Source organism: Triticum aestivum, chromosome 3A (assembly GCF_018294505.1).
Source record: "Triticum aestivum cultivar Chinese Spring chromosome 3A, IWGSC CS RefSeq v2.1, whole genome shotgun sequence".
NCBI lineage: Eukaryota > Viridiplantae > Streptophyta > Magnoliopsida > Poales > Poaceae > Triticum > Triticum aestivum.
The window spans coordinates 427,529,038-427,556,629 of record NC_057800.1 but is presented as its reverse complement, the minus strand read 5'-3'; the positions used below and the strand labels follow the sequence as shown (position 1 = coordinate 427,556,629).

At 45.3% G+C, this 27,592-nt stretch overlaps 1 protein-coding gene across 1 annotated transcript; it reads left to right on the top strand.

Annotated features, from left to right (window-relative positions):
- The first annotated feature begins 23,857 nt into the window (after positions 1–23,857).
- Positions 23,858–27,085, top strand: LOC123061496 (DEAD-box ATP-dependent RNA helicase 26). Its single transcript, XM_044484619.1, has 10 exons — positions 23,858–24,202; positions 24,509–24,615; positions 24,697–24,752; positions 24,873–25,079; positions 25,162–25,368; positions 25,445–25,531; positions 25,628–25,723; positions 25,832–26,047; positions 26,128–26,310; positions 26,469–27,085. Exons 1-10 carry the CDS (start codon positions 23,973–23,975, stop codon positions 26,694–26,696), a joined length of 1,617 nt encoding a protein of 538 aa, XP_044340554.1. The 5' UTR covers positions 23,858–23,972; the 3' UTR covers positions 26,697–27,085.
- The last annotated feature ends 507 nt before the right edge of the window (positions 27,086–27,592 follow it).

The following is a 27,592-nucleotide window of genomic DNA, read 5'->3' as shown; positions in this document are numbered from 1 at the left end:
GGAGGCGAAACGGCGGTGGGAGGCGCGCGGTGGTCGGCGCTGAAGGCGGGCGGCGGCGTGGGACTCGGGCGCCCGCGGATGGCGGCGGCGGCGTCCCGGGCCGGGAGGGCCCGATCTGGGTCCCGGCGGGCCGCGGCGGCGGGGGAGGCGCGGCTGACACTTGGCACGACAGGATAGGACGGGGCGGCGGCTGGACGCGTCCGGCGCGGCGTGGAGGGAAAATTTAGGATTCATCCGCGAAAATGGAGGGGGAGACACCTATTTATAGGTAGAGGGAGCTAGGAAGCTCCAAATGAAGTGCGGTTTGCGGCCACGCGATCGTGATCGAACGCTCTAGACGACAGATGGGTTTTTGGTGGGTCTTGGGCCAAATTGGAAGGGTGTTGGGCTGCAACACACATGCGGCCTTTTCGGTCCCTCGGTTAACCGTTGGAGTATCAAACGAAGTCCAAATAGTACGAAACTTGACAGGCGGTCTACTGGTAGTAAACCAAGGCCACATGACAAGTCTCGGTCCAATCCGAAAACATTTAACACCCGCACACGAAAGAGGTAAAGGGGCACCGGGTGACATAGGAGCGCCAGATTGCAAAACGGACAACGGGGAAAATGCTCGGATGCATGAGACGAACATGTATGCAAATGAAATGCACATGATGACAAGATATGAAATGCATAACACGCAAGCAATGACAAGGCGACACAGCGAATAACTAGAAGACACGTGGCACATCGGTCTCGGGGCGTTACAAAGAGGGCCCGAACCTGGGTAAACATCGTGTCCCCTGCCTCCTGTTACCTTCAATCCTCAGACGCACAGTTCGGGACCCCCTACCCGAGATCAGCCGGTTTTGACACCGAGATTGGTGCTTTCATTGAGAGTTCCTCTGTGCTATCGACAAAAGGTTCAATGGCTTGTTCGATCATCCACAACGATGTCGTATTGGGGGAGACTTTCCTCCCCGTATAAATTTTTGTATTCGGCGGCTTCGCACTGCGTGCCAACTCGACTGGCCACCTTGAGCAGATTGACAGCTAGGCCCCTGGTCATTAGTTTTGGAAATCTAAACTATGTCGCTGATATCCAAGGAGACTTCATCTTCGAAGGCTTCGCGGCCCCGACCGCTGCTCTGGCCTTAGATCCAAAGCAGACTACCAGGTTCGAAGACGGGAGTTTAGAGCCCGCTGAACTCCCTGCAGTTATGGAACTTGTTGCCGGAGATCTGGAGGGGATTACGTCGTCGGCAGACCCGAAGATGAACCGGGCTCCCCTTGTCGCTAAAGTGCCGGACTCCCCCTCGGACTCCAGACCCGAATTCTCGAAGTCCACGTCAAGCGAGCGTGGCCAGGAGGCTCTCACCCCGGGCGCCCCCGTGGACTCTCGCTTCCCAGTCCAAACCTCGCTCCTAAACGAGGCTCTGGACTTAATGCGATCCCTTGCCATTGCAGAGGAATCGCTTCTGAATTACACCTAGCCCGGACTAGGGGCTGAGAGCGGGGAATTTTACGTCCCACCCACCACCCACTTCATAGCCACTTTTGAAGACTTAACTGATATGCTGGACTACGCCTCCAAAGAAATCGATGGCATGGACGACGATGCCGGAGATGGACAAGGCCAAGACCCTCTGTTTACCGGACGTTGGACGACCACCTCCACATACGACGTGTACATGGTAGACACACCCAAAGAGGATGACAACGGCGGCAAGAAGGATCCGGTAGAGGACAAACCTGCTGAAGCACCTTCAAAGCGTCGACGTCAACGGCGCCGCTCAAAATTGCGTCGTGAAAAAGACAACAATACCGGCACCAAAGACAATAACACTCCGAAGAATGCCGAAGACCCCGAAGACCCCGTCGAGCCAGCATCCGAACAGGATGATTGGGAGGATGGACAAGTTAACCCCGACGATCCAGTCGGGAACGAGGACTTGGAGGATAGTAACTTCCTACCAATCTCCGAAGAGGACGTGAGCCTCGGTGACGAAGACTTTATCATGCCGGAGGAACCCCTCGAACAAGAGTGCTTTAAGCGCTGGCTAATCGGCAATGCGAGAAACCTAAAAAAGAAGCAGCAGCAACTCCAAGCCGAACAAGATACGCTCAATGACAGATGGACTAAAGTCCTGACAGCCGAGGAATATGGCCTCGAATGCCCAACCAAGAGCTACCTGAAGCACAAGCTGCTATCACAATTTGACGACGAGGCCTTTGAGCCAATACCGTCAAAGTATAGACCCGCTGACGAACCTGACTGACCACCACGTGGACGGGACAGACCGGCCACTTACGCCAAACACCAGCCCGTGCCACCCCGCAGTCGAGGCAGGGAGGCAGCGAACTCGGGCTATACCTATGACCTACGCAAGGACCTAGATAATAGAGCCAGTCAGACAAGATCAATCTATGGGTCAAGGGGGCATGCTCCAACGCGAGAGGACAGCCATCAGGCCTTGCGAGATAGGCACAACTCCACCCGGGCCAAAAACCGCATTCAGACTTCATCCGAGCTCTGCCGCAACATCGCCCGATACAGAGGCGCCGCACACCCCTTGTGCTTCATCGATGAGGGATGGAGCACCAGTTCCCCAAAGGGTTTAAACTCGTGAACATTGAATCATACGATGGTACTACAGATCCCGCAGTATGGATCAAAGATTTTCTTCTCCATACTCACATGGCCCGCGGTGATGATCTCCATGCCATCAAATACCTCCCTCCAAAATTAAAGGGACCAGCACGGCACTGGTTAAACAGCCTCCCAGAAAACTCTATCGGCAGCTGGGAAGACTTGGAGGGTGCCTTTAGAGACAACTTCCAAGGAACCTATGTTCGGCCTCCAACCGCGATGACCTTAGTCACATAGTCCAGCAACCAAGAGAATCAACCCGGAAGCTATGGACCAGGTTCTTAATTAAAAAGAACCAAATTGTGGACTGTCCGTACGCCGAAGCCCTCGCGGCCTTTAAACACAACGTCCGAGGCAAGTGGCTCGCCCGACACCTCGGCCAAGAAAAGCCGAAGTCCATGGCAGCCCTTACCGCACTTATGACCCGCTTTTGCGTGGGAGAAGATAGTTGGCTAGCTCGCTGCTACCTCTTGAGCACTGCGTTGGTTTTCCATTGAAGAGGAAAGGGTGATGCAGCAAAGTAGCATAAGTATTTCCCTCAGTCTTTGAGAACCAAGGTATCAATCCAGTAGGAGACTACACGCAAGTCCCTCTTACCTACACAAACAAATAAGAACCTCGCAACCAACGCGATAAAGGGGTTGTCAATCCCTTCACGGTCACTTACGAGAGTGAGATCTGATAGAGATAATAATAATAAGATAAATATTTTTGGTATTTTTATGATATAGATTGAAAGTAAATATTGCAAAATAAAATAGATTGGAAACTTATATGATAAAAGATAGACCCGGGGGCCATATGTTTCACTAGTGGCTTGTCTCAAGATAGCATAAGTATTACGGTGGGTGAACAAATTGCTGTCGAGCAATTGATAGAAAAGTGCATAATTATGAGAATATCTAGGCATGAGCATATATATAGGCATCACGTCCGCGACAAATAGACCGAAACGATTCTGCATCTACTACTATTACTCCACACATCGACCGCTATCCAGCATGCATCTAGAGTATTAAGTTCATAAGAACAGAGTAACGCATTAGGCAAGATGACATGATGTAGAGGGATAAACTCAAGCAATATGATATAAACCCCCATCTTTTTATCCTCAATGCAACAATACAATATGTGCCTTGCTGCCCCTGCTGTCACTGGGAAAGGACACCGCAAGATTGAACCCAAAGCTAAGCACTTCTCACGTTGCAAGAAAGATCAATGTAGTAGGCCAAACCAAACTGATAATTCAAAGAGACTTGCAAAGATAACCAATCATACATAAAAGATTTCAGAGAAGAATCAAATATTGTTCATAGATAAACTTGATCATAAACCCACAATTCATTGGATCTCGACAAACACACCGCAAAAAGCATTACATCAAATAGATCTCCAAGAAGATCGAGGAGAACTTTGTATTGAGATCCAAAGAGAGAGAAGAAGCCATCTAGCTAATAACTATGGACCCGAAGGTCTGTGGTAAACTACTCACACATCATCGGAGAGGCTATGGTGTTGATGTAGAAGCCCTCTATGATCGATTGCCCCTCCGGCAGAGCTCTGGAAAAGGCCCCAAGATGGGATCTCTTGGGTAGAAGGTTGTGGCGATGGAAATAGGGTTTCGTGGTGCTCCTGGATGTTTTCGGGGTATATGGATATATATATATAGGAGGAAGAAGTAGGTCGGTGGAGCTGCGAGGGGCCCACGAGGGTGGGGGCGCGCCCAGGGGGGCAGGCATGCCTCCCTGTCTCGTGGCCACCTCGTTTCTTTCTTGACATCTACTCCAAGTCCCCTGGATCACATTTGTTCCAAAAATAACTCTCCCGAAGGTTTCATTCCATTTGGATTCCGTTTGATATTCCTTTTCTGCAAACACTGAAATAGGCAAAAAAAACAACAATTTGCACTGGGCCTTGGGTTAGTAGGTTAATCCCAAAAATAATATAAAAGTGTATAAATAAGCCCATTAACATCCAAAACAGATAATATAATAGCATGGAACAATCAAAAATTATAGATACGTTGGAGACGTATCAAGCATCCCCAAGCTTAATTCATGCTCGTCCTCGAGTAGGTAAATGATAAAAACAGAATTTTTGATGTGGAATGCTACCTAGCATAATTCTCAATGTAATTTTCTTTATTGAGGCATGAATGTTCAGATCCGAAAGATTCAAGACAAAAGTTTAATATTGACATTAAAATAGTAATACTTCAAGCATACTAACTAAGCAATCATGTCTTCTCAAAATAACATGGCAAAAGAAAGTTCATCCCTACAAAATCATATAGTTTGGTCATGCTCCATTTTCGTCACACAAGAATGCTCTCATCATGCACAACTCCGATGACAAGCCAAGCAATTGTTTCATACTTTAGTAATCTCAAAAAAAATTCAACTTTCATGCAATACATGAGCATGAGCCATGGATATAGCACTATGGGTGGAATAGAATATAATGATGGGGTTATGTGGAGAAGACAAAAAAGGAGAAAGTCTCACATCGACGTGGCTAATCAACGGGCTAGGAAGATGCCCATCAATTCATGTCAATGCAAGGAGTAGGGATTGCCATGCAACGGATGCACTAGAGCTACAAATGTATGAAAGCTCAACAAAAGAAACTAAGTGGGTGTGCATCCAACTTGCTTGCTCACGAAGACCTAGGGCATTTGAGGAAGCCCATTGTTGGAATATACAAGCCAAGTTCTATAATGAAAAATTCCCACTAGTATATGAAAGTGACAAAACAAGAGACTCTCCATCATAAAGATCATGGTGCTACTTTGAAGCACAAGTGTGTAAAAAGAGGATAGTAGCATTGTCCCTTTTCTTCTTCTTTTTTTCTCTTCTTTTTTTCTTTTTTGAGCCTTTCTTTTTTTTATTTGGCCTTTCTCTTTTTTGGGGACAATGCTCTATTAATGATGATCATCACACTTCTATTTATTTACAACTCAATGATTACAACTCGATACTAGAACAAAATATGACTCTATATGTGTGCCTCCGACGGTGTACCGGGAAGGGCAATGAATCAAGAGTGACATGTATGATAAATTATGCATGGTGGCTTTGCCACAAATACGATGTCAACTACATGATCATGCAAAGCAATATGACAATGATGAAGCGTGCATAAATGAAACAGTGGAAAGTTGCATGGCAATATATCTCGGAATGGCTATGGAAATGCCGTAATAGGTAGGTATGGTGGCTGTTTTCAGGAAGGTATAAGGAGGTTTATGTGTGATAGAGCGTATCATATCACGGGGTTTGGATGCACCGGCGAAGTTTGCACCAACTCTCAAGGTGAGAAAGGGCTATGCACAGTACCGAAGAGGCTAGCAATGATGGAAGGGTGAGAGTGCGTATATCCATGGACTCAACATTAGTCATAAAGAACTCACATACTTATTGCAAAAATATACAAGTCATAAAAACCAAGCATTATGCACATGCTCCTAGGGGGATAGATTGGTAGGAAAAGACCATTGCTCGTCCCCGACCGCCACTCATAAGGAAGACAATCAAATAACACCTCATGTTTCAAGTTTGTTACACAACGGTTACCATACGTGCATGCTACGGGACTTGCAATCTTCAACACAAGTATTTCTCAAATTCACAACTACTCAACTAGCACAACTTTAATGTCACCATCCTCGTATCTCAAAACAATTATCAAGTACCAAACTTCTCATAGTATTCAATGCACTTTCTATGATAGTTTTTATTATACCCATCTTGGATGCCTATATTGACTCTTATAGTTTTTATTCAATGTGAAAGACTAAATGATAGTTTAGTATGTGGACTTGCTGAAAAGCTCTTATATTGACTCTTTCCGATATTATGATAAATTGCAATTGCTTCAATGACTGAGATTATAGTTTGTTAGTTTTCAATGAAGTTTATGATTCATACTTGAAATTGTGAATGAATTGTTACTTTAGCATAAGAAATCATATGACAATATATATATATATATATATATATATATGTTGCTGTTATAAGAATGATCATGATGCCCTCATGTCCGTATTTTATTTTATCGACACCTCTATCTCTAAACATGTGGACATATTTTTTGATATCGGCTTCCGCTTGAGGACAAGCGAGGTCTAAACTTGGGGGAGTAGATACGTCCATTTTGCATCATGTTTTTATATTGATATTTATTGCATTATGGGTTGTTATTACACATTATGTCAAAATACTTATGCCCATTCTCTCTTATTTTACAAGGTTTACATGACGAGGGAGAATGCCGGCAGCTGGAATTCTGGGCTGGAAAAGGAGAAAATATTAGAGACCTATTCTGCATAGCTCCAAAAGTCCTGAAACTCCACGGAAGTCGGTTTTAGAATATATAAAATTATTAGGTGAAGGAAGCACCAGAGGGGGGCCACCCACCATCCACGAGGGTGGGGGGCGCGCCCTACCCCCTGCGCGCGCCCCCTGCCTCGTGGGCCCCCTGGCAGGCCCCCGGTGCCCATCTTTGGCTATATGAAGTCTTTCGCCCTGGAAAAAAAATCATAAGCAAGCTCTCAGGACAAAACTCCGCCGCCACGAGGCGGAACCTTGGCGGAACCAATCTAGGGCTTCGGCGGAGCTGTTCTGCCAGGGAAACATCCCTCCGGGAGGGGGAAATCATCACCATTGTCATCACCAACGATCCTCTCATCGGGAGGGGGTCAATCTCCATCAACATCTTCACCAGCACCATCTCATCTCAAACCCTAGTTCATCTCTTGTATCCAATCTTTGTCTCGAAACCTCAGATTGGTACCTGTGGGTTGCTAGTAGTGTCGATTACTCCTTGTAGTTGATGCAAGTTGGTTTATTTGGTGGAAGATCATATGTTCAGATCCTTTATGCATATTAATACCCCTCTAATTATGAACATGAATATGATTTGTGAGTGGTTACATTTGTTCCTGAGGACATGGGAGAAGTCTTGCTATAAGTAGTCATGTGAATTTGGTATTCATTCGATATTTTGATGAGATGTATGTTGTCTTTCCTCTAGTGGTGTCATGTGGACGTCGAGTACATGACACTTCACCATTGTTTGGGACTAGGGGAAGGCATTGGGAAGTAATAAGTAGATGATGGGTTGCTAGAGTGACAGAAGCTTAAACCCTAGTTTATGTGTTGCTTCGTAAGGGCTGATTTGGATCCATATGTTTCATGCTATGGTTAGGTTTACCTTAATACTTATTTTGTAGTCATGGATGCTTGCAATAGGGGTTAATCATAAGTGGGATGCTTGTCCAAGGAAGAGCAGTACCCAAGCACCGGTCCACCCACATACCAAATTATCAAAGTATCGAACGCGAATCAAATGAGGGTGATGAAAACTAGCTTGACGACAATCCCCATGTGTCCTTGGGAGCACTCTCCTTTATATAAGAGTTTGTCCAGGCTTGTCCTTTGCTACAAAAAGGATTGGACCATCTTGCTGCACCTTATTAACCCGTTACAAATTACCTTATCACAAAACTATCTGTTACCGATAATTTCAGTGCTTGTAGAGAATACCTTTCTAAAAACTGATTATCATTTCCTTCTGCTCCTTGTTGGTTTCAACACTCTTACATATCGAAAGGACTACAATAGATCCCCTATACTTGTGGGTCATCAGGAGTTCGGATGTGAAGATTCCTTTCTTTGTAAACTGACTTTGTACAACCCTAGGCCCCTCCGGTGTCTATATAAACCGGAGGGTTTAGTCCATAGATGCAATCATAATCATACATGCTAGACATCTAGGGTTTAGCCAGTACGATCTCGAGGTAGATCAACTCTTGTAACCCCTATACTCATCAAAGTCAAACAAACAGGAAGTAGGGTATTACCTCCATTAAGAAGGACCGAACCTGGGTAAGCATTGTGTCCCCTGCCTCCTGTTACCTTTGATCCTCAGACACACAGTTTGGGACCGCCTACCCGAGATTAGCCGGTTTTGACACCGACAACAATGTCACCTCTTGCTGCAGTGCGTCAGTATCTCTCCACTAATAGTGCAAAAGCACCTTCCAATGTAATTCTAGGTTGGTTGTCAAGGTAATCTTGTCCAAATCGCCTACTGAACAAAATCTTCCGGCTAGACAGAGTGATATATCTGTGCTCCAGACACAAGTCTGTTGGGGATCGTAGCAGAAATTTAAAATTTTCTACGCATCACCAAGATCAATCTATGGAGTAATCTAGCAACGAGGGGAAGGAGAGTGCATCTACATACCCTTGTAGATCGCTAAGCGAAAGCGTTCAAGTGAACAGGGTTGATGGAGTCGTACTCGTCGTGATCCAAATCACCGATAATCCTAGTGCCGAACAAACGGCACCTCCGTGTTCAACACACGTACAGCCCGGTGACATCTCCTACGCCTTGATCCTACAAGGGGAGAAGGAGAGGTTGGGGAAGACTCCATCCAGCAGCAGCACGACGGCGTGGTGGTGGTGGAGGAGTGCGGGACTCCAGCAGGGCTTCGCCAAGCACTACGAGAGACGAGGAGGGAGAAAGGTAGGGCTGCGCCAACAGGGAGAGCAAATCACACGTGTTGGGCAGCCCCATACTTCAAGTATATATAGGGGGAGGGGAGGGGCTGCGCCCCCACCTAGGTTTCCACCCCTAGGGGTGGCGGCCAGCCCTATATCCCATCTAGGGGGGCGGCCAAGGGGGGAGAGAGGGGGGCGCACCACTAGGTGGGCCTTAGGCCCATCTGAGCCTAGGGTTTCCCCCTTTTCCCTTCTCTCTTCGCCTTGGGCCCTGGTGGGGAGCGCACCAGCCCACCTGGGGCTGGTCCCCTCTCACACTTGGCCCACGCAGCCCTGTGGGGCAGGTAGCCCCACCTGGTGGACCCCCGGGACCCTCCCGGTGGTCCCGGTACGTTATCGATAGACCTGAAACTTTTCCGGTGACCAAAACAGAACTTCCCATATATAAATCTTTACCTCCGGACCATTCCGGAACTCCTCGTGATGTCTGGGATCTCATCCGGGACTCCGAACAACATCCGGTAACCGCGTACATACTTTCCTTATAACCCTAGCGTCATCGAACCTTAAGTGTGTAGACCCTACGGGTTCGGGAACCATGCAGACATGACCGAGACACCTCTCCGGCCAATAACCAACAGCGGGATCCGGATACCCATGTTGGATCCCACATGTTCCACGATGATCTCATCGGATGAACCACGATGTCGAGGATTCAATCAATCCCGTATTCAATTCCCTTTGTCTAGTAGTACGATACTTGCCCGAGATTCGATCGTCGGTATCCTGATACCTTGTTCAATCTCGTTACCGGAAAGTCTCTTTACTCGTTCCGTAACACATCATCCCGTGATCAACTCCTTGATCACATTGTGCACATTATGATGATGTCCTACCGAGTGGGCCCAGAGATACCTCTCCGTTTACACGGAGTGACAAATCCCAATCTCGATTCGTGCCAACCCAACAGACACTTTCGGAGATACCTGTAGTGAACCTTTATAGCCACCCAGTTACGTTGTGACGTTTGGCACACCCAAAGCACTCCTACGGTATCCGGGAGTTGCACAATCTCATGGTCTAAGGAAATGATACTTGACATTAGAAAAGCTTTAGCATACGAACTACACGATCTTTGTGCTAGGCTTAGGATTGGGTCTTGTCCATCACATCATTCTCCTAATGATGTGATCCGGTTATCAACGACATCCAATGTCCATGGTCAGGAAACCGTAACCATCTATTGATCAACGAGCTAGTTAACTAGAGGCTTACTAGGGACATGGTGTTGTCTATGTATCCACACATGTATCTGAGTTTCCTATCAATACAATTCTAGCATGGATAATAAACGATTATCATGAACAAGGAAATATAATAATAACCAATTTATTATTGCCTCTAGGGCATATTTCCAACAGTCTCCCACTTGCACTAGAGTCAATAATCTAGTTCACATCGCCATGTGATTAACACTCACAGGTCACATCGCCATGTGACCAACATCCAAGAGTCTACTAGACTCAATGATCTAGTTCACATCACTATGTGATAAACACTCAAAGAGTTCTGGGTTTGATCATGTTATGCTTGTGAGAGAGGTTGTAGTCAACGGGTCTTGCCATATTCAGATCCCTATGTATTTCGCAAAACTTTATGTCATATCGTAGATGCTGCTACCACGTTCCACTTGGAGCTATTCCAAATTGTTGCTCCATTATACGTATTCGGTATCTCTACTCAGAGCTATCCGGATAGGTGTTAAGCTTGCATCGACGTAACTCTTTATGTCGAACTCTTTATCACCTCCATAACCGAGAAACATTTCCTTATTCCTCTAAGGATAATTTTGACCGCTATCTGGTGATCTACTCCTAGATCACCTTTGTACCCTCTTGCCAGACATGTGGCAAGGCACACATCAGGTGCGGTACTCAGCATGGCATACCGTATAGAGCCTATGACAAAAGCATAGGGGACGACCTTCATCCTTCTCTTTCTTCTGCCGTGGTCAAGCTTTGAGTCTTACTCAACTTCACACCTTACAACTCAGGTAAGAACCCCTTCTTTGACTGATCTATTTTGAACTCTTTCAAAAACATGTCAAGGTGTGCGTTCTTTGAAAGTATCATCAGGCGTCTTGATCTATTTCTATAGATCTTGATGCCCAATATGTAAGCAGCTTTATCCAGGTCTTCCTTTGAAAATCACTCTTCAAACAACCGTTTATGCTTTCCAGAAATTCTACATTATTTCAGATCAACAATATGTCATCCACATATACTTATCAGAAATATTGTAGTGCTCCCACACACTTTCTTGTAAATACAAGTTTCTAGCAAACATTGTATAAACCTAAAAGCTTTGATCACTCCATCAAAACATATATTCCGATTCCGAGATGCTTGCTCTAGTCCATAGAAGGATTGCTGGAGCCAGCATACCTTTTAGCATCCTTAGGATCGACAAAACCTTTTATTGTATCACATACAACTTTTCTTATGAAAACTGGTAAGAAAACTTGTTTTGACATCCATCTGTAAGATTTCATAATCGAAAAATACAGCTAATGCTATCATGATTTTGACGGACTTCAGCATCGCTACGGGTGAGAAATTCTCATCGTAGTCAACTCCTTGAACTTGTGAAAAGACTCTTTCCCACAAGTCGAGCTTCATAGACGGTAACATTACCGCCCACGTCCGTCTTCTTCTTAAAGATCCATTTATCTCAATGGCTTGCCGATCATCGGGCAAGTCCACCAAAGTCCATACTTTGTTCTGATATATGGATCCTATCTCGGATTTCATGGCTTCTAACCATTTGTCGGAATACGGGCCCACCATCGCTTCTCCATAGCTCGTAGGTTCATTGTTGTCTAACAACATGATATCTAAGACAGGATTACCGTACCACTTAGGAGTAGTACATATCCTTGTCGACCTACGAGGTTCGATAGCAACTTGATCCGAAGCTTCATGATCACTATCATTAACTTCCTATTCAACAGACGTAGGCGCCACAGAAAACATCTTTCTGTGTTGCATCACTCTCTGGTTGAAGTAAAGGTTCGACAACCTCATCAAGTTCTATCTTCCTCCCACTCAATTCTTTCGAGAGAAACTCCTTCTCGAGAAAGGACCCGTTCTTAGCGACAAACAATTTGCCCTCGGATCTGAGATAGAAGGTATACCCAACTGTCACCTTTGGGTATCCTATGAAGATGTGTTTGTCCGGTTTGGGTTCGAGCTTCTCCGGCTAAAGCCTTAAGCATCGCAGCCCCAAACATTAAGAAACGACAACTTTGGTTTCTTGCCAAACCAATGTTCATACGACGTCGTCTCAACGGACTTAGATGGTGTCCTATCTAAAGTGAATGCAGCTGTCTCTAACGCATAACCTCAAAATGAAAATGGTAGATTGGTAAGAGACATCATAGATCGCACCATATCTCATAGGGTTCGATTACGACGTCCGGACACACCATTACAACTGTGGTGTTCCAGGTGGCTTCAACTGTGAAACAATTCCACAATGTCTTAAGTGATTTGCCAAACTCATAACTCAGAAAATCCCCTTTTGATCAGATCGTAGGAACATGATCTTCTTGTTATGATGATTCTTAACTTCACTCTGAAATCGCTTGAACTTTTCAAACGTTTCAGACTTGTGCTTCATTAAGTAAATATACCTATATCTACTCAAATCGTCAGTGAAGATGAGAAAATAGCGATATCCACCGCACGCTTCAATTCTCATTGGATCACACGCATCAGCATGTATGATTTCCAACAAGTCACTTGCCCGTTTCATTGTACCTGAAACGGGGTCTTAGTCATCCTGCCCATGAGGCATGGCTCGCATGTGTCAAGCGATTCAAAATCAAGTGACTCCAAACATCCATCGACATGGAGTTTCTTCATGCATCTTACGCCAATATGACCTAAGCGGCAGTGCCACGAGAAAGTGGTACTATCATTATTAACTCTACATCTTTTGGCGTGAACATGTGTATTACCACGACCGAGATTCAATGAACCATTCACATAGGGTGCATGACCATGAAAGGTATCATTCATGTAAACAGAATAACCATTATTCTCTAACTTAAATGAATGACCGTATTGCAATGAACATGATCTAATCATATTCATGCTCAACGTAGACACCTGATAACATTTATCTAGGTTCAATACTAATCCCGAAGGCAGATGGAGCGTGCGATGGTGATCTCATCAACTTTGGAAACACTTCCAACACACATCGTCACCTCGCCCTTAGCCAGTCTCCGTTTAGTCCGTAGCTTTTGCTTCAAGTCACCAGTAATAGCAACTGAACCGGTATCCAATACCCAGGTGCTACCAGGAGTACTAGCGAGGTACACATTAATAACACGTATATACTTTGTTGAAGTTGCCAGCCTTCTTATCTACCATGCATTTGGGGTAATTCCGCTACCAGTGACCGTTCCCCTTACAATAGAAGCACTTAGTCTCGGGTTTGGGTTCAACCTTGGGTTCCTTCACTGGAGCGGCAACTGGTTTGCCATCCATGAAGTTTCCCTTCTAGCCCTTGCCCTTCTTGAAACCAGTGGTCTTATTAAACCATCAACACTTGATGCTCCTTCTTGATTTCTACCTTTTGCGGTCTTAAGCACCGCGAACAGCTCCGGGATCAACTCCATCCCTTGCATGTCATAGTTCATCACGAAGATCTAGTAGCTTAGTGATAGTGGCTAGAGAACTCTATCAATCACTATCTTATCTGGAAGTTTAACTCCCACTTGATTTAAGTGATTGTAGCACCCAGACATTCTGAGCACATGCTCACTAGCTGAGCTATTCTCCTCCATCTTGTTGGCAAAAGAACTTGTCAGAGGTCTCACACCTCTCAACACGGGCATGAGCCTGAAATCCCAATTTCAGCTCTTGGAACATCTCATATGTTCTATGGCGTTCAAAACGTCATTGGAATCCCGATTCTAAGCCGTAAAGTATGGTGCACTAAACTATCAAGTAGTCATCAGGATGTGTCTGTCAGGTGTTCACAACATCCACAGACGACGTTGTAGGGGTTTGCACATCGAGCGGTGCATCAAAGACGTAAGCCTTCTGTGTAGCAGTGAGGACACTCCTCGGACTACGGACCTAGTCCGCATCAGTGCTTACAATATCTTTCAACTTGGTCTTTCTCTAGGAACGTATTGAAACAGGGAGCTACAACGTGAGCTATTTATCTACAACATATTTGCAAAGACAATTTAGACTATGTTCATGATAATTGAGTTCATTTAATGAACTCCCACTCAGATAGACATCCCTCTAGTCATCTAAGTGAAACATGATCCGAGTCAACTAGGCCGTGTCCGATCATCACGTGAGACGGACTAGTCAACATCGGTGAACATCTTCATGTTGATCGTATCTTCTATACGACTCATGCTCGACCTTTCGGTCTTCCGTGTTCCGAGGCCATGTCTGTACATGCTAGGCTCGTCAAGTCAACCTAAGTGTTTTTGCTGTGTAAATCTGGCTTACACCCGTTGTATTCGAACGTTAGAATCTATCACACCCGATCATCACGTGGTGCTTCGAAACAACGAACCTTCGCAACGGTGCACAGTTAGGGGGAACACCTTTCTTGAAATTTTAGTGAGGGATCATCTTATTTAAGCTACCGTCGTTCTAAGCAAATAAGATGTAAAACATGATAAACATCACATGCAATCAAATAGTGACATGATATGGCCAATATCATTTTGCTCCTTTGATCTCCATCTTCGGGGCTCCATGATCATCGTTGTCACCGGCATGACACCATGATCTCCATCATCGTGTCTTCTTGAAGTTGTCTCGTCATCTATTACTTCTACTACTATGGCTAACGCTTTAGCAATAAAGTAAAGTAATTACATGACGTTTATGTTGACACGCAGGTCATAAATAAATAAAGACAACTCTTATGGCTCCTGCCGGTTGTCATACTCATCGACATGCAAGTCGTGATTCCTATTACAAGAACATGATCAATCTCATACATCACATATATCATTCATCACATCCTTTTGGCCATATCACATCACAAGGCATATGCTGCAAAAACAAGTTAGACGTCCTCTAATTGTTGTTGCAAGTTTTTACGTGGCTGCTATAGGTTTCTAGCAAGAACGTTTCTTACCTACGCGAAAACCACAACGTGATATGCCAATTTCTATTTACCCTTCATAAGGACCCTTTTCATCGAATCCGATCCGACTAAAGTGGGAGAGACAGACACCCGCTAGCCACCTTATGCAACTAGTGCATGTCAGTCGGTGGAACCAGTCTCACGTAAGAGTACGTGTAAGGTCGGTCCGGGCCGCTTCATCCCACGATGCCGCCGAATCAAGATAAGACTAGTAACGGCAAGCAAATTGACAAAATCGACGCCCACAACAACTTGTGTTCTACTCGTGCATAGAAACTACGCATAGACCTAGCTCATGATGCCACTGTTGGGGAACGTAGCAGAAATTCAAAATTTTCTACGCATCACCAAGATCAATCTATGGAGTAATCTAGCAACGAGGGGAAGGAGAGTGCATCTACATACCCTTGTAGATCGCTAAGCGGAAGCGTTCAAGTGAACGGGGTTGATGGAGTCGTACTCGTCGTGATCCAAATCACCGATGATCCTAGTGCCGAACGGACGGCACCTCCGTGTTCAACACACGTACAGCCCGGTGACGTCTCCTACGCCTTGATCCAGCAAGGGGAGAAGGAGAGGTTGGGGAAGACTCCATCCAGCAGCAGCACGACGGCGTGGTGGTGGTGGAGGAGCGCGGGACTCCAGCAGGGCTTCGCCAAGCACTACGAGAGACGAGGAGGGAGAGAGGTAGGGCTGCGCCAACAGGGAGAGCAAATCACACGTGTTGGGCAGCCCCATACCTCAAGTATATATAGGGGGAGGGGAGGGGATGCGCCCCCACCTAGGTTTCCACCCCTAGGGGTGGCGGCCATCCCTAGATCCCATCTAGGGGGCGGCCAAGGGGGGAGAGAGGGGGGGCGCACCACTAGGTGGGCCTTAGGCCCATCTGAGCCTAGGGTTTCCCCTTTTTCCCTTCTCTCTTCGCCTTGGGCCCTGGTGGGGGGGGGCGCACCAGCCCACCTGGGGCTGGTACCCTCTCACACTTGGCCCACGCAGCCCTCTGGGGCAGGTAGCCCCACCTGGTGGACCCCCGGGACCCTCCCGGTGGTCCCGGTACGTTACCGATAGCACCCGAAACTTTTCCGGTGACCAAAACAGGACTTCCCATATATAAATCTTTACCTCCGGACCATTCCGGAACTCCTCGTGATGTCCGGGATCTCATCCAGGACTCCGAACAACATTCGGTAACCGCATACATACTTTCCCTATAACCCTAGCGTCATCGAACCTTAAGTGTGTAGACCCTACGGGTTCGGGAACCATGCAGACATGACCGAGACACCTCTCCGGCCAATAACCAACAGCGGGATCTGGATACCCATGTTGGCTCCCACATGTTCCACGATGATCTCATCGGATGAACCACGATGTCGAGGATTCAATCAATCCCGTATTCAATTCCCTTTGTCTAGCGGTACGATACTTGCCCGAGATTCGATCGTCGGTATCCCGATACCTTGTTCAATCTCGTTACCGGCAAGTCTCTTTACTCGTTCCGTAACACATCATCCCGTGATCAACTCCTTGATCACATTGTGCACATTATGATGATGTCCTACCGAGTGGGCCCAGAGATACCTCTCCGTTTACACGGAGTGACAAATCCCAGTCTCGATTCGTGCCAACCCAACAGACACTTTCGGAGATACCTGTAGTGAACCTTTATAGCCACCCAGTTACGTTGTGACGTTTGGCACACCCAAAGCACTCCTACGGTATCCGGGAGTTGCACAATCTCATGGTCTAAGGAAATGATACTTGACATTAGAAAAGCTTTAGCATACGAACTACACGATCTTTGTGCTAGGCTTAGGATTGGGTCTTGTCCATCACATCATTCTCCTAATGATGTGATCCCATTATCAACGACATCCAATGTCCATGGTCAGGAAACCGTAACCATCTATTGATCAACGAGCTAGTCAACTAGAGGCTTACTAGGGACATGGTGTTGTCTATGTATCCACACATGTATCTGAGTTTCCTATCAATACAATTCTAGCATGGATAATAAACGATTATCATGAATAAGGAAATATAATAATAACCAATTTATTATTGCCTCTAGGGCATATTTCCAACAAAGTCCAATCCCTAATGGACGTTGTTTCGGAAACAAGAATAGTGGTTGACAAATGTCGTGAAGATATGAATGGTTTTGAAACCAGACTATCAGACATTTGTTTCGTTGTTCAAGAGCAATGGCGGAAAAAGGGGAAGATCATGCTGCTACATCAGATTCTACAACCTGAAACATTAGCACTCAGGTCAAATGATATGTGCTTCTATACATCTGATGGTGCTTTTATTTGCAAGGACTATAAACTTTATGTCAACAAGCCTTTTGTTGTATGGTTGGAATTTATTTTGTTGTGATACAACATTTATGCTGCTGCCAAAGGCTACAGTAATTACGACGCTATTTTTGTATAGTGTAGGTTTATCTTAGTAATGTATTCGGCTGAAAGCTTAGTAGGAGCCCAATATGCCAACATTCGTCGGGCCCATTCCAATTTGGCTAAAAACAATTCTGGGCCGAAATTTGCATGTAGCCCACTAAAAATATCTGGGCCTAAATCAGCATAAGCTTTCATAATTTTCCGGTAGGCCTGTGCCCATAGTGGGACTTTAACAGGCCTAAACATAATTTGGGCCCTCAGTAATAATAGGCCGTTTACAGGTGTAAATATCTCGAGTCCATAAAAAACATGGGCTTTAATAATCCGAAAGTGAGATTGGGCCCTGATTGTGCCAAATAACCCACTGGTCTTAGTAGGCCGAAATGGTGGCCCATTTACAATGTGGATCATCCACGGGCCAAAAGTTCGGTCGGGCTTGATTAGTGTCATTTTTATATGGCATATGGCCCATGGATTTCGTCCGACGTTAACAGGCCGAAAGTCACAATAGGCTGGAAGTGGCCCAAATCTATAGTGGGCCTCTAATAGGCCGAATGTCAAACATGGTTGAATATGACCCATATCCTTCACGGTCGTTTATGGGCCGAAAGTTTCAATGGCCTATAAATGGGTCCAAATGAAGCAGGACCTTTAACAGACCGGAAACACACCGGGTCGTAATTCGGCCCAAATACTTAGTGGATTATTAACGGGCCAGAAGTGACCATGGGCCGCGATGATGACAAGTTTAGGACGGGCCATTGATGGGCTGATTTGGCACTAGTTGTACGGGCCTTAACTGGGAATGTTGGGCCTTTAGCTGGGCCGGCCCATTATGGTCTGCAAAATCTTGTGGGCCTTTAGCTGGGCCGGCCCATTATGGTCCGCTAAATCTTGTGGGACTTTAGTTGGGCCGGCCCATTTAATCTTTATGGGCCACTTTTGGGCCGGTCCACGTGTCAACATATCATAGGCGCATCTCGCCCATTGGATGAGTGACACCTGTGCCAACGCGGAGCTAACACGTGGTTCCGTCAGCTAATGAGAATTTTACACGTGGAAAATCGGCATTGGTCGTGGCTGTTAGCGGGTTATCGGATCCAAAACCGGACCCGATAGCTTAACTGTGACCCGTTACGGTGGATGCCACGTGTCGGTCACCCTTGACGAAAGCACTTCTATGACGCGCGATTTATCATCATGGAAGTGGACACTTCCGTGATGATAATTTTGGTAATATCATGGAACACTTCTACGACGGCACAAATATGACTATCTTGATTCTGTCATAACATAGTCATGGATGTACATGCATGACAGAAAACATGACCTACTGTGACAAACACGTATCATCACGGAAGTGTATTTTTTTGCGTGGATGGCCATGGTGGGATAGACAAGGTTGCTTCTTCATGGACCCTTCGTGGGTGGAGCCCTTCGTGGACTCGCACAGCCATTACCCTTCGTGGGTTGAAGTCTCCATCAACGTGGATGTACGATAGCACCACCTATCAGAACCACGCCAAAAATCTCGGTGTCTACATTATGTTTGCTCCCTTCAAACTCCTCCCTTTACCTTCATATGCAAATGATTTACATTCCGCTGCTATACTCTTAGAATTGCATGTGTAGGTTGATTGCTTGACTTGTGAGAAGTTGCTAAAATCTGCCAAGACTTAAAATTGGGAAAAGGCTAGTTTTTTATTTGGTCAAGTAGTCTAATCACCCCCCTCTAGACATACTTTCGATCCTACACTATTCCAGTCCAGTCTGATCTGGGTCTGGTCAGTAGGGTTTCGGTCATGACTGCCGGTAGGCGTGGTGGTGCTGGTGGTGGCTCGGTGTGGTGGTGTTGGTCATCTCTCATGGTGGTGTTGGTCGGGTGAGGTCATGTGGCTTCTTCTGCGAGGTGCCACGGTGGTGGCGGTGTGAACAAGCAAGGACGATGTGCCCCATTCCGGTGGGCTGAGCTGCAGGTGTGCAACAATTCAAATGTCCTTGGAGGCGTAGTTCTAGTGTTCAGTACCTCGCCCTCTCTCAGTTGAACAGTTGTCTTCGGGCGAAAGCCTAGGTCTAGTTCCGGGTCGGCGATGGGGCATCCTCGACATCGTTCCTCTTTTGGGAGTATTGTTTGGATACATGGCTTGGAGGTCCTAGTTTGCATTCCTATGGTGCTCGTCGATGTTCTGAATTTGGTCATTAGGGGCGATATGTACGCCATTGCAGGTGACTCATGGACGATGGCTTTCTCTGGGTAGTTCGAGTCCTGCCATCCACCTACCACCTCTTTTAGGAAATCAAGGGTGGTTGGTGCATCATCGAGGAGAGTTCTTTTGGAGGTGTTCGACGTTGGTTGGGATGCGACTCTGTTGGTCAGTTCAAGGCATACCCTTTTGCATTGAAGTTGTATTTGTGCGTTCGAGTTGGTGTGGTGTTTGCTTCTCACCGATCTATGGTGGAAGCTTGCCTAAGTTCTTGTATTTTTACCCTATGCCTTCTATAAAGCTATGGCACACAATTTGCATGCCCTTGGAAAAATTAGTTGGCCTTGAAGGTTGCGAGGTTCAAGTTTGAGAACTTTTGGACCTCTCTCTCGGATTGCAGTGATGTGGTGCGACGAGCTGGGAATGAGCACACCGGCCACACCGAACCCTACCAAATATTGTACCACAAGCTTAAAAGACGGGGCTTCGCTTATCCGAGTGCAGTGGAGGGCTCTTCTCCAAAGAAAAGATCCACCTCCATGCCACCCTTTTGGTTATCCTCCACCTTGACTTGGCCCAGGAGGACCATCGACTTTTTCTAGAAGAGCATGATCTTAGAGAAAGGCTCAAGAGGAGAGTTGTTAGCTTGGCCGTTCTTGAGAGGACAAGAAAAATGCATTGTGCCTAAATAACTTGAAAGAAGATGATGAAAACACAAAATTCTTCCACCGCCAGATTAATGCTAGAAGAAGGAAGAACCATACCCATAGGCTTAACACACAACCATGGTTGGGTCACAGAGCATGACCAAAAGGAAGAAATCCTTCATGACCACTTCTCCGATGCGATGTGAAAAGGAAGCACAAGATCCATGGACTCAAATTGGAATGATCTAAACCTTGAGGGCCATGATTTGTGAGACCTTGAGGACCTCTTTACCTAGAAGGAGGTGAGGGATGCCATCATGCAAAGGCCATGCGACAAGGCACACAGAACGGGGGGGGGGGGGGTTCATAGGGATGTTCTTCAAAAAGTGTTGGGGAATTGTAAAAAATGACGTTATGAGAGCTATTCATCTCTTTGGCAACCTTCATGTTGTAAACCTCCATTGGCTCAACTCCCAAAACATTATGCTTATCCCCAATAACGATGGTGCTTATACTCATCCATGCAATTGCCAAAAACATTACAAATGTCCTTGCTATCCGTCTTAGCCCTCACGTGCATGCCCTTGTATCCAACACACAAAGTACATTCATTAAAACAAGGAGTATTCATGCTAGCTTCATGTATGTGAGGAACATTGCACAACAACTTCAGAAGAGAAAAACTCCCTCCCTGCTCTTGAAGCTTGACATTTGAAAGGCCTTTCACTCGATGCAATGGGAGTACATCATTGGCCTCCTTCAGAAAAAGAGGCTTTCCGGGAAAGTTCCGAAATTGGATGACTACCTACTTTGCACTTCCTCCTCGCGAGTCCTCTTGAATAGCGTGGCTTTTCCTAGTTTATCCAATGCACCTTGTTTTCATTTTCTTGTTGTGCCTAAAAGTATATTCCAATCATCAACTAATATGCTCACAAGGCCCTTAGTTAAATCAAAGCAGTACATTGCAAATGAGGGTATTGCTTGTGTAAAAGCTTTTATAAAAAATCTTCAACCACCTTAGATAGGAGTTTCTCCATTCACCCTTGGATGTGGTCCCGTATCCAGTCCTTCAAATAAGCAAATACATTTGTCCTCAACGTCCCCACATGCACTAGCCCAAACATCTTTCATTTCGTTCCTCCTCTTGAACTGCCGGTTGCTGCATCGTATGAAACTTGTCATGTTACTCAGTGTTCTTACTAAACACAAAAGAGGATTTATCAACATTAACAATCTATCTTGAGAAAACCTCATAAAGAGGAAGGATACTTTGTAGATGATGCGAACTTAATTTCTCCGTTCACTTTCAGAAGAATTAGCGAGTCATCTGCAGTAGTATATGGTTACAACTCAGGGCATCTCAACACACCTTGTAAAGTGGAGAATGCTTCTGTATGAATTAAAAAGAGATAGGTGGAGAGATCTCTTTGGATGAGGCATTTACCTAGAGTGATCTCTTATATCAAAGTAACATTAAACTTGAATCTGAACTTCATTGTTGTGTGCATTTCATGATAGTGGCTACCCAACTTACCGCAAAACCCATCTTTCTTATCATCCCTTCAAAAAACTGCCACCCAACACGATCATATGCTTTACCCATATCAAGTTTCAAAGCCACATAACCAACTGAGCCTATCCTATTATTCTCCATGTAATGTGTGACTTCATAAGCAAGCAAAATATTGTCCGTGATTAGATGGACTGGCACAAATGCACAATGGTCAGGAGCATTAGGCATAATGGACTTAAAGTGACTTGCAAGCTCTTTAGAAATCAAATTTTACACTACATGTAAAGACTTATAGGACATAACTATTTCAAACTTTCCGGCTTCTTTACCTTGGGGTTATGACCACACACGTTTCATTACAAGCCTACACAGCACATGCAAGACTTCATCTATGACATGTTCACCCACTGTTTCCAATGGCGCTTGAAGAACACATCCGACATATCATCACATCGAGGGCCTTGAGGCCAGCAGTACTATCCAAGGCGCTCCTCGCCTTCTCACTTGTGAACTCCTTCATTAAGACCTTGTTCATATCCATTGTCATCGGGCCGGAATTCGGTCCAAGAGATCCTCCATAGGATCCCCAACATGTGAAGTAAAGAAAGAACAAAATTAGTTAGTTTTTCCTCTGCCATCTCTGCCTCCTCAACCACCCTCCTCCATTTTCGTTTTTAGTTTGCTGATGTGATTCATCTTTTTCCTAGCGGACGCATATAGCCTAAAAATTGATGTGTTATTGTCGCCTTTCTCCATCCAGTTCATGTAAATGCCCTGTTGCTTTAAGTAAAGGTCTAACTGATATTCTAGCCTCTATAGTTTATACTTCAGTAGCCGCTCACGCCAGTCCGACCGAGGGGATATGTCACTTCTTTGGCATGCCACCAACTCCTTTTTTAGCATGTATACTTTCTTCTCCAATTTGAACAAACATGAGGCACTCCACATGATAAGGTTCTTTGCCACACCTTTGATGCATCCACCACGAAGCCTCCTTATTTCTCTTATCCATGCATTCTACACCACAGTGACTGCACTGTTCTTTCTCTAGACATTTTGCCTCAAAACGAAATTGACCTCCCCTTCATATACTCTTTCTCTTCCTTACTTCATATTCCACATGCACTATCAACGCTCGATGATCAGAATGGCGTGGATCACCATGCACCACCTTATAAAATAGAAATTTCGGCACTAACTTGGTGAAGCTACCGCTCTGTCAAGTCTCCCGTGGATATATTTTTGGGAGTTACAACTGCCGTTTTGCAAGTAAATGGGTCTCCAACAAAACTAATATCATGTAGATCACAATCCTCCAAAGCACTCCCAAAACTGTCCATCACCCGTTGGGGCTAAGCCGCCCCTCCCTCCTTCTCACACTGAACGAAGATCTCATTGAAATCTCCCGCCATTACCATGGTTTATTGCCATGAATATTTAGAGTACGTAGCAACTGCCACATTTTATTCGTCTCATCTGTTTTAACTCCTACAAATATCTCGGTGTCAACATTTGCTCCCCCCCCCCTATTGTTCTCTCCTATCTACTCCCTCCGTCCCATAATGTAAGAGCGTTTTTGACACTACAGTAGTGTAAAAACGCTCTTATATTATGGGACGGAGGAAGTACTATATGACGTTTTGGTAAAATGTCATATATTTTGGAACGGAGGCAGTAAAAGGTAAATATGTTTTCCTCGGAGGGCCACAATGCATGGAATTATCCGGTTGTCGGAAAGGGCAAACCCATAAATTGCCATCGCAACGTTGCGAAGTGCGTATTCGGCTCTCCTCGTGTTTCCTAGGTCACGCTGCTCCAACGTTCCCGCCCGCCCACCGCCGCCGCCGCCACCGATATCGACATCGCCGGCGTTCCCAGCGGGATCATGTCAGGCAATCCCGGGAACGCGGCAGCCCCGAAGCGGCAGCGGAGGCGGCGCCCGAGGGACGCGGAGGACGGCTCCGCGTTCCCCAGGGTTGTCACGAGCCGGCCAAGAGGTGCCGACCAGGTCCGCGAGGTGGCCATGGTGCCAGCGGAGGCCATGGATATCGATGCGGGGACAAGTTCTAACGCCGCCACAGGAGGCGTGGATGGATCGTACCTCAGCGACACACGGTAGTGGCACGCGCCTCATATTTGTTTCGATCGAATGTGCGCATGAAATATTTCCCCAACTGTACATACCTACCATATACTGTATATTTCTCGTGTGGTAAGCATTTTTCAATTCGTACTGTTCCTCGGCTTTACAAGTTATGGGTATCATTCGGAGTTGGCCTCGAATGACATGTAGTTGTAGTTCGTGACACGGTCGGCTGCTACCGTATCTGTGTTCATCAAATTATTGGGGATTACATTGGCGTCACAAGCATTTTTCTGCCATTCTCATTTTGAAATTTTCGTTTTTATTGCATATTGCAGGTTCGATCAATGCGCTGTTTCTCCATTGTCATTGCAAGGAATCAAAGATGCTGGGTATGAAAGGCTGACCCGCGTCCAGGAGGCAACTCTGCCAGTAATTCTTCAAGGTCAGCAATAACGCAAACTATTTTTGCTCCGTAGTCTTGGGAAACCCTGAAACTAAAATTCCAATAATTTGTTGAGTGCAGGCAAGGATGTTCTTGCAAAAGCAAAGACTGGAACAGGAAAAACCGTTGCATTTTTGGTATTCTTTCGCCTTCAGCACAACTAGTCAATTTGATGGCTTTCACAGCTCATGGCTTATTGCAGTGATGTTACCGTGGGGATTAACCAATCTGACTGACTTTCAAATTCTTATTGTTAGCTTCCAGCCATTGAACTTCTGTCTACATTACCCTGTTCTACATCGATAAATTTGCTGGTGATGCTCCCTACTAGGGAGCTCGCATACCAAGTGGCCGTTGAGGCTAGGAAGCTTCTTAAGTATCACAGCTCACTGGGCGTGCAGGTTGTAATTGGTGGCACAAAATTATCTCAAGAGCAAAGAAGCATGCGATCCACGCCATGTCAGGTCGTACCATCAACTGTATCAGCTTCAGTTTGTTCATATCTGAATGTAGTTTATGTGCTAATACATACTACCGATCAAACAGATTCTTGTTGCTACACCTGGAAGGCTCATCGATCATCTTCAAAACACACCTGGTTTTTCTGCCCGGATTAAAGGTGTGAAGGTTCTTGTTCTTGATGAAGCTGACCGCCTATTGGATATGGGATTCAGAAGAGATATTGAGAAAATAATTGCTTTCATTCCTAAGGAACGGCAAACACTGCTATTTTCTGCTACTGTTCCAGGAGAGGTATCTCTTTTTCTCATGTCACCTCTTTGTATGTGAAGTCCTGATGCAATCTGATCTTTTGAATGTTTACTCTTAGGTCCGTGAAGTATCTCATTTAGCAATGCAGAAGGATTACAAGTTCATCAATACTGTTCAAGAGGGTGATGAGGAGACACATGCACAGGTCTAAATCTGTCATTTTCCTGAGTTGTTAGATAGAATTTTGAAGTAAGCTTGGCAGCTAGCTCATAGGCACCTTCCATTATTACTCATGTATCAGGTAAATCAGATGTACATGGTTGCACCATTAGACCTCCACTTCTCTATATTATATGGTGTCTTAAAGAAGCATATTGCAGAAGATGCAGAATACAAAGTAAGTTAATCTCGCAGGTTTTGTTTTTGATAGGGTGTCACCTCACCAAGGTGCCGGTTTACATCTTAGTTATTTTCCATGGTTGACATTACCCATGCAATTTTGCAGGTTATTATATTCTGTACTACAGCAATGGTCACCAAGCTTGTTGCTGAAATTCTCTCCCAGCTGAAACTGAATATAAGAGAGATTCATTCCAGGAAGTCACAATCTGCCAGAACAAAGGTCTCAGATGAATTTAGGAAGTCAAAGGGCTTGATATTAGTCAGTTCTGATGTTTCTGCCCGTGGTGTTGATTATCCTGATGTCTCGCTTGTCATACAGGTAGGTTCCGTTGTCATATAATTTATCCAAAGAACTTGTATAAGGTGTACATTCCTCATAAATCTTATCTGCTCGTGCAGGTTGGGTTGCCTTCTGATAGACAGCAGTATATACATAGACTTGGTCGTACTGGAAGGAAAGGCAAGGAAGGGCAAGGCATTTTACTGTTAGCTCACTGGGAAAAATATTTCCTTAGTAGCGTTAATGATCTGTCAATAACAGAGACGGTGGCACCTCCAGTTAATCCAAGCATTCAAACAGAAGTAAGCAGTATATGATTTTTATTATCTTTTCATCTACCACGCTTTGTACTCTGGTTAGTTAGGTGCATATTTAGCAAGAAAGTCTGCTTATGAAATCTCAGTCTATTTTCACCCTGTAAAGCTAACGTATTTGGCACTTATGTTTCCTTGGCTGATAGGTGAAAGGTGCCATCAGGAGAGTGGAGATAAAGACGAAAGAATCGGCCTATCAAGCATGGTTAGGGTACTACAACTCAAACAAGACCATCAGCAGAGACAAGTCAAGACTTGTTAAGCTTGCAGAGGACTTCAGTCAGAGCATGGAGCTTGAAATTGTGCCAGCCATACCGAAACTCATTCTTCGGAAGATGGGCCTTCAAAATGTTCCTGGGCTGAGGTCTTCGTGAATCTGATGTTTGAAGGTGAAGCAGGATTTGTTTGCTAGAGAAGGCACTATGTGCATTTGTGCAACCATACTGCTCTCACCCTTGTGAACAGTAAGTAATTTGCCTGGAGTTGTACTCCGGTGCTGCACTCTTTATCAACCGATCTTTCAATTGACAATATGCAGGTTCCTGGTATAACATGTTGTCCGGTGTGGTATTTTTGAACCTTAACTATAGCCCTGAGCTACTTTTAAGAAGGAAAGGGAGAGGCGTGTGTTTGGCTATTTAGTGAATGGATGGCAATACATCATACACTCACGTTGCTACATTATTCATCAACTTGTATCATTTATGCTATTCTTATGGAATCGGAATTCTGAATTATTTTGTCATTATTCATTGCCAGCTTACACTCATTTCTTTAATACTGTAACTAGGTTTTGCCTCACTGTCGTGTTCTTCTTTTTGTTAGATAAGATGCCTTTGGTTTTGCACCCCGAATTAAGAAATACTAGTCCGGTATAGTTTTGGTGTAACTAGGTTTTGCCTCACTGTTGTATTCTTCTTTTTGTTAGCCATCTCAAAAGACTGGAATGAACCGTTAGCTATCTCAGAAGACAAAAACAAAAATCAAAGGTCTACAAATTTCTAGCGATTCCTTTGTTATTAACCTGAAACCAAAGGGAGATGGGGCATGATACGAATTGTTCACCGGCCACCACATTTTCGTGCGGAGGAACAAACAGTTAGGAACAGATCCGATGGAAGTGCAAGTGCGTAGCGTAGGGATGGGATGGTATGCAAGATCGGCAGTTGCAGGTTATGCTTGAGCGTGCCGGGTCAAGTTGGTGAGAGGTTTGGGGAGCCATGCCGGCGTCGTGGGCGCGTCACGGTCAACGTCACAACATTTGTGTTGG